Source organism: Antrostomus carolinensis, unplaced genomic scaffold (genome assembly GCF_000700745.2).
Source record: "Antrostomus carolinensis isolate BGI_N321 unplaced genomic scaffold, ASM70074v2 scaffold24847, whole genome shotgun sequence".
In the NCBI taxonomy this organism is placed as follows: Eukaryota; Metazoa; Chordata; class Aves; order Caprimulgiformes; family Caprimulgidae; genus Antrostomus; species Antrostomus carolinensis.
The window spans coordinates 3262-15165 of record NW_010328405.1 but is presented as its reverse complement, the minus strand read 5'-3'; the positions used below and the strand labels follow the sequence as shown (position 1 = coordinate 15165).

Here is an 11904-nt window from a genome sequence, read left to right as displayed (position 1 = left end):
GCAAGACAAACTGCAAGCACTTTTCCAGGCAGAATCTACACAACTAAGTACAGGTGAAGTGAGCTCCACCTAACTCTTAAAAAAATCCATGCATCTCTTATCAAGATGCAGTGCAGACTCAGCTTGTACTGAGCAATGGAACAGCTAAACATACAAGTCTAAAGACAAAGGCAAATACCATTTTGCAGTCTGAAGCATAAAGCACAAATTAAAAGTATCTTTTTCTCTTATAGTTCCTCCTGTCTACTTATTAGGATGTTGCTGCTGAAGCACAAATGCCAGTCCTATGGAGGTAGTCTACAAAACAACTTGGGAAGTTTAAGTTTAGCTACTTACAGTTTCCAAAAAGGCTTAAATATAGCATTAAGATTCAGCAATAGCTGTGCTAGTAATACCTGTGCTACCATGATCCACTTATTAAAACTCCACACTAGCAATATTCATATAAAGAAGAGACGCTAATTAGCTAACACATTAGGATAAATTATCACAGGAAGCAAGAGTGTCTTACCAGTCTGTGCTTGAAGTTTTTTCAAATTATAGGCACCAGGACCAACGAATCTTAATCTTTTTGATAATGGAACATGGATAGTTTCTGAAAGAACATTTTAAAACACTCTGAAATGCTAAATTTAATAATAATCCTGAAAACTATGACAAAATAAGTCACATTCATTTAGGTTTTATATAGCTACTTGTATTATTTGCTGAACAATGATGTAATTACATTTAATAACTGAAGTAAATGAAAACATAGAATGCAAGTACTGTGATAAGTGTAAGTTACCTTAAGCCATACCAATACTGAGATCTATATACATTCTGATTTTGTGAGAATTTCACATACCTTCAGTTTAATTATGTTTTCTGGTGTACAGTGAAATGGGATAGTGCTACCCCACATGGCAATAAAAACCAAAAAAATTCACCTCAAAAATCCCAAAGGAAAAATAACCGCAAGAGGCAGGGGCAGAAACATATAACAAACATTCATTAAAAACCATTTTATCGATAAGCTGCTGCTTAAAACAAAGGCAACTATAAGAGACATGAATTCATATCAACACACAACTAACATTACCTACAACTGGTCCGCTCTCTTTTCTGTTAGGTCTGGGTTTTGCCAACGTTTGGTTCATGATTTGTAAAATCTCCCTCTTTGCAGCTGTAGGGTTTGGGGGGGAAAGGAGGAGGAGGGAAAAATTAAGAGTGTTGCATAAGATTAAAATAAATTTATGCAGTTATTGTTTATAAAGTAGGTAAATATCCATTAATAATATCTGCATCCTGCCTAACTTGAGAATTTGTCCTGATAATTTACCACATTTCAGGGAGCACACGTTTGTTGCAGAATGACATTCTGCTCTGCGTATAGAAAACCTAAGTTTTCAGCACATTTATTGATTTTAGGCAGCCTAGAACATTACATACAGTTCTATGTTTCAGTGTATTACTTAAATAAATCAGAGGGCTGATAAGAGCAACAGGATGTAGCTTTGATTAGTTATAATACACTGGCCTGGAACTTTAGCTGTTCTGCTTGAAATTATTACTAGTTCTTATATTTTAAAATGTGTTTTCTTATTAAAATCTTAGTATTCCAATCAAGTTGAACATTTTCTCTTACAACTAGTTAAATCCTTATTAAAGCTTGTAGCTTCAGTTTTTCATATGGTTCAAAAATATTTTATCTGTACAAGTCAGAATACGGACAGCAGTAAATTTCAGTAGTAAGTATAGCTGAATTTATGGTAAATGAAAAATAGTTTGATGTTCTTATAACATTATTCTGTTGGATTTTTAAAAAGTCATGTAATAGGATGTTTGGGTATTAGTCCAAATCCATTTCAGTATTATGGTAACACTTTACATACTTAACTAGCAACAGATGCCTCATCCCTCTCCCAACTTTCACTAATCAAAAGCAATCCAGAGTTTCAGTGCACAAAGCTGCACTTCAGGCCTTTACTACCTGTTCACTATATATTCATCGGGTATCAGGCTGCTAGATCTTAACCAAAAACTCCCTGAGATGATATAGACTTTTACTTAAGAACTCACTGCTCAAGACACATTTAAAAATTGGTCTGAAGTTACTTTAGTTTGGAACTCATTTTTAACAGCCCTTTTTACTGATTTATTGCACAGCAAAGAGCAAATCTTTTTTTTTTTTTTCCCCCAACTCGACACATAAGGATTTAATACAGTCTGACAAAAATTGTATAAACTGACATAACTTAATAATATTGTACTTGCATTAGTCAGATCCAAAATAGAGCATGTAAATATTTCATAATCTATTCCTCTACCTTGATGCTGCTCTTTTGTGTCAGTTCCCTTCCTCCCCACTTTGCTATGCCACTAATGTTATTGGAGTTTTTCAAAACAAGTTACCCATTGTACTCAACTGCTGACCATTAGTTATCACACCTTTTTTGTTCTGTTTTAATAAAAAGTAACATCCAGGAGCAGCAGACACTTTCACTGACACTATGTACGATAATATGAAACTTAAGTGTGGTGGGAAGGACCTGGCTTCTTGGAGACTGAATGCTCTCCTCTGACCAAAAGCTATTTATTTTGTATGAAGTGGCTATATTGAAGTAACAGATAACACCCAAACCAGACCAGTTTTTTTGAAGATAGCAGCTTTTTCCACAATGAGAAACAAAAAATTAATAATTTACTATTTAGTTTCATAAAACTTAGAATTTAATACAGTGTATAATTTAGTATAATAAAATGCAAATCCAAATATGGACCTACCTGTAGCTTGCTGAATAGCTTCCATTACAATTTTTATTGGTATTCCTGGCAGTTTTAGATCAACCTAATATAAAGAGTTAAATTACATCAATATGGAAGGAAAGCTTTTTTAGCTAGATTTTCAGAGTTTCATTTTAGGAAGATTTAATGTTACAATACCTGCAAGGCAGTTATTCCTTTATTAGTACCCGCCATCTTGAAATCCATATCACCATAGTAATCTTCAATTCCCTACCAGCACAGAGAGAAAGAAAGCTAAATGGAGTCACTTATCCCAGTGTCAACTCTCATTATACTAAAAGCACATTCTGTATTTCAATAAGCTACAAAGTAGTTCTGCAGAACTGGAATTACATCTGAGACTCCCATGTTCTTCTTCAGCCTTGTTCTGCTGTTCGTGATTAACGCTGTTACTTTCTCTCCTTATAAATTTATAAGAGCTTTTGTGGACAAGTTTCTGAACAACAGAGCCACAGCTCATTTTGTACCATCAGTGGCTGCCACAGGGAGAAGCAGCAGCAGCATGACAACATGCATTTTTTCCCTGCCAAGTGCTCATTCTCCATCCAATACATTGTGTTTTTTCAGTAAATTAAAGTATTCAAGAATTATTAATCTCCTTCTCCCAAAAGAAAAGAAAAAAAAAATAAGTGGAAAGAGAGCTTAGGAGAGCTTAAAAAATAACTAAGTAATTACCAAAAAAAAGAAACACAACTAGACATTTCATAGAGATTTTTTGAAATAAGGGAGGAGTTTGGGAAACAAAATAGGGAGGACAGAACTATTCAGTATTTCCAGTAGTGTATGCTGCAGAATTAACTGGGTAAAAAGTTACAAAAGAAGGCCATAGAGGGTATTGTACAGAATTAAGCAGCAATAAAACCAACAATGCTAGAAACACTCACCAAGATGTCTGTCAGCAAACGGTAGTCCTCAATATCTCCTTTTTCCACACTGCATTTGGTGATGAGACCTATTGCTACACCTGCCACTGCACTTGTTACTGGAACTCCTAATAGTAGCAAATAAAAATAGGTTTGTATAACCTTTGGCCATTTCCAAATCCTGTAACACATTATCATATGTAGTTTATCCTTATAAGTGATATATTTTGTACCTGCATCCATTAAAGCCAAACTTCCACCACATGCAGAAGCCATTGAAGAGGACCCTGGAGTCAGAATACAGGGAAAAAGAAAATATTAAACACTGGTCAGAAGTATCTGAAACAAAACTTGCTAGTGATATTCTTCAATGACAGTTTGACAATTAACTTGCTGCTAGCTAGAAAATACTGTACAGCAACACACATACTTCAATAAGGAATTGCAGTTAGAAATTTTCTGTAGCAGAAGTACTTTTAACAAATGGCTAATATAGTTTCAATCTTTCACAACGGTTGTGATACCAGGACAACGGCAATACCAAAAAAGCTCAACAAGCACCACTATTAACATTAAATATTCTAGACAAAGTATCTGTGGATTTTGCAGAAAGCTGCAAATAGAACTCCTTCCTCTTCTCCACTAACCCCTTCTCCCAGCCACCTGATCACACTACAGTGCTAGGAAATAGGTGGACCTCAGGGAGCTTCTTACCATACAGGGGAATCTACAGAAAGGTGAAGTGGATAGCACTCTCCCAGACTAGGGAGATGGGCAAGAAGTAACTCCTGCCAAGAGTTACTGACTTCTCCTGCCAGGAGAAGTTACCTCTATGTCAGTGAGAGGACCAGCTGTGATTAAACACTGAAGAATGGGTCTCAATACATGCCAGTTTATTTTCCTTACTGTGCAGCATAAAAATACCATTTTATTAAACTCAGAATTTGTTTACATCTCGCATTGACACTGTGCTGTTATACAAACTGGAAGTTCCATTGTTCATGACCACATACATACTTTTCATTGTTAAGTACTTCACGTAATAAGAGCTATCAGATTAAGACCATTAAAAGTTAAACCTATTACCCAAAATGCCTACAACTCAAGTTTGTCAGATTCAAGCTTTTTTAAGAACCAAATTTAGTCTCTAGCACTAGGTTAAAAATAAGAAAATCACAGTACCATTTGACTCTAAGACTTCAGAAGTAACCCGTATTGTGAATGGGAAATCCTGGGGAATAATTGGTTTCAAAGCTCTTTCTGCCAGTGCACCTGTTTTTTTAAAAAAAAAATGTAATCAAGTGATCCATAAATGAAAACAAGCAATCGGACAAAATACTAAAAATAACAGCATGGGACTTCTCTAGTTTGAACTCACCATGCCCAAGTTCTCTTCTGTTCATACCAGTAACTTTGCCAACCTCATTAGTTGCATATGGTGGAAACTATAAAGTAAAAAAATATGTATACTGCAAATTAACTAGCATTTTTTTTGTTTCATTTTAAAACATACACTTAGAAAACGTTCTTTGAAGTTTTGGTGCATCTTAAGGTAAAAACTAATTAAAAAAAAAAAAAAATCAAGCTACCACATTACTACTATCAGTCACTTAGTTTGCAAACCAGGACCAGTTTAGGTAGTGTTTAGTAAATGTTTTACTTCTACAGAACAAAAGAGAATAAAACAGTTGCAAGGTAGTTGAACAACAACACAACAAACTTACTCTAATTAAACTTGTCAAACAACATATCAGAAATCTTGTTTCTGTCATACAATTAATGGAACAAGATATGCCTGTTGCCTGTACAAAGTACTTTGGGCAAGTTCCAAAGGCTGAGAGAGATCCAAGACGTAAAATCACTTACTTACTGTTGGTGTAGTATGTCAGCTGAACATATTAATAGAGTTTACTAAAAATAATAGAGCAGGTTAATCCTGCTTTCAGTAATAACCCATTCTTAAGGAGCTAACCTAATGTTAAGATATTAAGAAGGCTCTATAAAATGGCAATTTACAAATTATCTAGGGCTTTTAAGGAAACCAGCAGTTTTGCTCATGAACAGCTATATAAATTCACATATTCATTAGAATTAATACATTTTAGCAAATCTAGAGATAACTTATATCCTTGGAAGTGATCCATTACACCTTTAAAAGCAAGACATGAAGCCCTTCTGTGAATCATGCAGAAAGCTGTCACATAGTAAAACTCTCACCTCATAATGCAGCATGAAGTTTTTATCTTTTATTCCACTATTAATTAAAAATAAGACCATGTCAAAAAAGAGCAACCAAATATGTCTTACAATAGGTAATACATAACATTATATTCAGTTATGCTTACAAATAGACCCAGTAATAACAATGAATTAATTTATTTGCTGATCACCCACCTTTTTCCCCAAGGTTTTCTAGGTAGTAAACAATTTTAAAAGCATAGTCTACAAAGAAAAAGCCTCATGTGTTATTCATTAAAATGTTACCCTAGCTGTTTAGAATAGAATAGGCCCTATCAGTTCTTTATGCTGGTTTTTGTGTGTCTGAAGGAAGGAAAAAAAAAAATAAAAAAAAAAAATCAAACTTCAAGAACATGAGCATCTTACTGTACACACTGCAGTAAGGACATAGAAGCATAAGCTCCTGATTAAATGAAAAAAGCTTGCTCAAAAAAAAGTTAACAAATTACCACAAGACTTGATTCTTAGCAATAAACAAAAAAGCTAATCTATGAAGGAAGTTGCATCAAGTTAAGAGTTGCACGTAGTTTCTTACAGAAACAATCATTCTTGAAACAACCTAGTGACTGCTAATTAAAACCCATTATTTAACACAGGAACTAATTTCCAAGAACAAAAAAAATAACATATCATGGACAAACTCCTCTAGGTCAAAAAAATTACCTACAGCAAAGCTGACACACAAAGAATGTAAAAGCTCCCACAATGGTAGGATGAGATCACTGAACTGCAGCTTTAAAGGGAAGGAGTTTCCTCTCCTCAACAAGTTAGCCCTCAGCCCTCAAATGTTAACAGCACAAGGAATTGCTTGCTACACCACAAGTTAAAATTTCCTTACTCCATTAAAAGAACACCAAAAGTATTTTCACCCTCTGAACATTTTTATTTTGAGACAAAATGAGAATGTTGAGATGGGCCGATTCAGTTGGGGGAAAAAACCCCACACAACTACCTTTTTAAATTTTTTTTTTTTCTATTTGAACCAAACTTGACGAACAGAACAGCACTTCCTGGACTATGTGCATCCAACCTATTGGGCAAAACTTCAAAACTTGTGAGAAATAGAGTAAACAAGTAGAATACATATCAGGTTCCAAGTGCAATGATAAATACTTGAACAAAGAGAGGATCAACTTTCATGAACTGTTTTATCTGAAGACACTTGATATATGGAAACAGTTTTATAGATTCAAGAGTAATTCACTATTTTCTTTCTCTCAGAACCAGACTGGATGATACTCTCCAATTTCAAATGTGTGTTTATGGAATTAATGTCACCCTAACAAGAAAGAACTGCCAAGATCTCTTGAAAACAGGCCACTTCAAAGTGTAATTTGACACATTTTTCAGTCCTAATGAACACGTATGCATGTGTCAAAGATGTTATATCAAATATGCCTAAATGCTCATCCTCTTATTACCACTGACAAAACACCAGAAGATATACATACCTCACTGCTGTTGAGATAACATCTGATTTTACACTTGATTCTAGAGAGTCAAATGTAACCGTACAGAGAACCTAAAATAAAAAGACAGAGGGTAAATAAACTGCTCTTAAACACTTCCATCTTTCACAACTTTTACTGTTTATGAAGAAACAAAAAGAATGATTTCAGCAACAAATATAATGCCATCACCTATCCCTTCTGTGAACTTTTTTCCCCTTCACTTCACTAATTTATTCATAATCTGTAAAGATTATACAATATTTCAAGCGATCACATCTAAAAATACTAATTTAGTGTGTCCTAACCTGATAGGAGCCTAGAACAGTTTGTTCACTATGAAACTGAACTACTACATTTAAGAGCCAGGGCCATATGTAGCCACAATGTTGTGCAAAAGAACAAGCCTGTTTATCACATGGACTTGCAGAATATGTTCTTTTTAGTGGGATAAGAGGGGACACCAATGACAAGTAAATCACTGTTTGCAACTGCCCACGTACCCTGTAGTGAGCCAGATCAGTGGCTGACAGTCTTCTAGGAAAATGGGCTATAAAAACATAGGAGACCAAATCTTGAGTACAATCTTAAAAATCTTAATTCACCCCAACAACTGACACTTTTGGTAAAGAGGGGGGGAATCTCATTAATGCAATTTTTTGTACAATTACAAAAAATTTTTTTAGTTCAGGTTACATATTTGTGAACAAATAAAGTTTCTTTTAGAAGATTTCTCCCAACGTGCATGAGTGTCTCTAGACATTTTACTTTAAGCCATCCTGAATTGCAAAGCTTTCTCCTCAGATTACCTGCCACCGAGACAAAACCCAAACAACCAAAAATGCCCTAAACCTGCCAACCTGAATGGAACAAGGAGAATCCTTACAGCCTCTAACTTTGGTTACTAGACATTCTTCAGAAAGTCGGAAGACACAATAATGCTTACTAGACTCTCTCTGGGCACACAGGCTTAGAATGTGAACTTAACATCTGTACTGTTTACGTAGCAAGGAGCCAAGCTTTGTCTACTGACTCATATTTTAATTAAATCTAAACTGTTTTCTAGTTATTATTTGAATGAAAAGAAAAAGGAAACTTTGCACTTAAATAAAAAATACAAATCTTGTAGCTTTTGATAAACTTATTAATTCTGATGTTTAAAGATACTACCTGTGTTTGACCTCTCTGAAATAAGGCTGATCCATGAAGCATTTTAAACATGCTCACTTCACATTTAATATCTCTGAGGGAAGTCAAGTCTCTCCCGTCACACCTAAAATTATAAACAGAAATTATGAGATCAATGAAAATACAATCTCGAATAAAAAGTTGACAGAAATATTATTCAGTAAGAGTTTGCTATGCTTACCTTCTATATTCATTCAGAGTAAGATTTCTAAAAATATCCTTTGAAACCACATTGAAAGATTCCATGAGTTCATAAGGCTCGGCCTCTGGAAATTTTTCTGAGTATAAAAACAAATTGCATCTGAAGTTGGAAAGTGAATTTTATAGAACTTTTACTAAAATAGCTTGTCCGACAAAGAGCACCCTGTAATTCTAAGTAGTGCTACCTCTTTTTAAGCTTCTCTAAATATTAAGAAAGCAGAAAATAGTACCTTTCAGCTGTTCTTCTGTTTCAAGCCTTATTTTGTTAATTGCTTCATCTCTAGAAATCTAGAACACAGGATTTGCAACCAGTTAACTCTACGGGCAGAATAACAAAAGAAGTTTGGGTTGTTGGGTTTTTGTTTGTTTTAAAATTCTGTAAAACTCAAGGAATAAGGAATAGGTTTGTCACACAAATTCAAAGATCAATAACATACTGCAAACAAATATTCTGGTAGGTAAGAATTTACAGAACAGTTTACAATTACTATTGCACATATATGCAGAGAAGGAGAAGAGTTTTTATTAATATTAGCATAAAGAAATTAATCTTACTACAGTTTCATTATTATATTAATTAAGAAATAATTATATTATGTTTGAATTGATTACTTACCTTATCATGGCTAGAATCTGTGAACACTGCATAGATCTTGTTAAAAGCAAGTCTTTTGGAATAAAAGAAAGAATTTTTGAAAACACAGCTTATAAAAAACACTTATATAATCAGTTTATTTTGAGGACTAAATGTTTGTTTTCATTAGCAGTATGAAAGCACTAGCCTGACATTTATAAGCATGACTAGCTCCAGCTGTCCTTCCTGCCTGCTCTTCTGCCACCTCTCTGAAATTAGTTACCACTTCCACAACAAGGCTCATACAGAACAACGTCCGGACTCCTCTTCCCACCATTCCACAAGAATTGCCTATTAACTTACAATACTTTCACTGGGTTTTCAGGGTATTTGTTTTGCTGTCCTTCTTACTAAGTATAAAACAAGACAGCTGAAGGCCATGCTCCTAAGTTTCTATGGAAAATGCAGCAAGTAATTTTGAACGTGACATTTTGTCAAATAAGAACCCCAAAATATCTGATCTGAGCTCATCAAATTAAGTAATCGTTAAAAAAAGTATTTTGAGTCACTTAACAGAATTTAGGCCAAAATTATTTGTTCTGAACTTACTTCTTTGTGTATTCCACAATCTCTTCAGGAGCAACAAATAACTTCTGGACAGTTCTCTTGACAACACCTCGTTCTTTCGCTAGTTGTTGAATTCCCTGAATTATTTGCTGGGTATGCTTCACCCCTACTTTGATGGCATGACAGAAGTCTTGTTGCAATATATTCTCAGCAGTTGCTTCCAACATAACTATCAGTGGAAAGTTAAAAATGAAGTAAATTAGTATTTTATTGTTCAACAGCAATTTAACTGAATGGAGGAAATACATATTAAAATTAAACTGCATTAAAAAAATGGAATTTACTTTACCGAACCCAAAGTCACCTAACCTATCACGGTTGTTTATTCCTACTACTGTATAAAAATACAAATTTCAAAAATTAGGCAAATAGCTGCAAAGAGGCACCAACTTCATTTTCAAACACTCAGATATTAATAATCAACCCACTTACCAACTTGATTTTGCGGAGCTCCAGCAACAACTAAATTTAAAGCACTAGAAGACAACTGTTTTCGAGTTGGATTGATAATAGTTTCACCATCAACCAGTCCTACCCTTACTGCACCTACAAAGAAACTCCAGAAAATTATTATTATTATAATAAGGAAGTTATTTAAGGCACCATTTAACTTGGAAAATTATACATCTAAAAACAATAATTAAAGCTACGGATTAATTTTTAAATATTAGCATGTGAGCTATATATTACAAACAAGTCTGTAAGGCAAAATTATCTGTTCTTGAATTTCTGTTTGGTAGTATTACTGGGTAGGGCATATAATGCCAAGTAGCACTAGACACAAGGCTGTTGGGTTTTTTTAGTCATTTGAGCACATTTTCTAGAAAAAAGGCAGATGAAAGGAAAATACAGCTAATTATTCATTCTTGGCTAGATAATTTATCTTCCCCAAAAATATTCACAATGAAATAAAGCTCTTCTTGAGTTCCTGGAGAAAGAGTATTCTTATCCAGCTACTTTCTAAATAATACTTTTCAAGACTATTTTTCTCTAAAGAAAAAAATAAGGTATATATAAACATATATATATATATATATATATATATATATGTACACACACACACACACACACACACACACATACACACACTATTTCTGGATTATAAATCCTTCCAGAAGTATATTTAGTCCAGGAAAAATAATGCTTTGAAGCGCTATAATCCTATCCATTGTTGAATTACTTTCAATACTTGAAACAAAGGTAATGGACTTTAGATTCAGATTGTTGTGAAGAAAGAAAGCATGAACTGTGGTCTAAGTCTTCCATTACATTCAAATCATCCATCATTTAAAAATATTTACTTACCAACAGGACCGTTCCATGGGATATCAGATAATGCAAGTGCTGCAGAAGCTAGGATGAAGACATAAAAATCTATATTAGAAAAAATGGATCTCATTAAATCACACATAAGCAGTAATTTTCAACAGTCCTCTTACCTCCATTAATTGCCAGAATATCAGGATCATTGACACCATCTACTGCTAAAAGATTACAAAGGATCTGGCATAAGATAAAAGACAATGAATAATTTTGACCTACACGTTTTTATTAGCTGTCAATACAAAGCTAAGGACAATAAAACAAAAACATTCCTCATATTTATACAAGTTTACTCTGCAAAAGAAAACTGTTCAGGTACTTAAACTAGAAAGCTCACGAAAAAACCCCACTAATGTATAATACTGTATCATATCATGTAACATATACTATTAGCCTTTTCTCTCCTCTGGTGTACAGCAGAGATTTGAACTTTGTTCCTGTAACTGCAACAAAATTTGGGAACTAGCACCTTTAAGACAAGGTGACAAACTAAAAAGCAGCATTACTCTATTGGATCATTTTTCAAAGTGTAAAGCTCTCTTGGGTGCTAATAAAAACTGCTTTTCTTAAAACAGTGCCTGTATCATGTGAAATTCTGATTGGATGTACCCATGTTTTCCATTCTAAAGCTATAGTTAAAGACAGAGAGCATGAC

The 11904-nt window shown here is 34.0% G+C and overlaps 1 protein-coding gene across 1 annotated transcript in view; it reads right to left on the bottom strand.

The window, feature by feature from the left end:
• Positions 1-11904, bottom strand: part of PNPT1 (polyribonucleotide nucleotidyltransferase 1) — an 18147-nt gene that overhangs the window by 3772 nt on the left and 2471 nt on the right. The window contains exons 5-22 of the mRNA XM_010172251.1: positions 11366-11446; positions 11232-11279; positions 10359-10472; positions 9909-10095; positions 9342-9393; positions 8956-9013; positions 8706-8802; positions 8507-8609; positions 7340-7410; positions 5868-5904; positions 5029-5095; positions 4833-4922; positions 3884-3937; positions 3672-3778; positions 2926-2997; positions 2767-2830; positions 1082-1165; positions 512-595 (exon numbers count right to left, since the gene is read on the bottom strand). Coding sequence (XP_010170553.1) covers positions 512-595; positions 1082-1165; positions 2767-2830; positions 2926-2997; positions 3672-3778; positions 3884-3937; positions 4833-4922; positions 5029-5095; positions 5868-5904; positions 7340-7410; positions 8507-8609; positions 8706-8802; positions 8956-9013; positions 9342-9393; positions 9909-10095; positions 10359-10472; positions 11232-11279; positions 11366-11446 — 1470 coding nt within the window. The remainder of the gene's footprint in view (positions 1-511; positions 596-1081; positions 1166-2766; positions 2831-2925; positions 2998-3671; positions 3779-3883; positions 3938-4832; positions 4923-5028; positions 5096-5867; positions 5905-7339; positions 7411-8506; positions 8610-8705; positions 8803-8955; positions 9014-9341; positions 9394-9908; positions 10096-10358; positions 10473-11231; positions 11280-11365; positions 11447-11904) is intronic.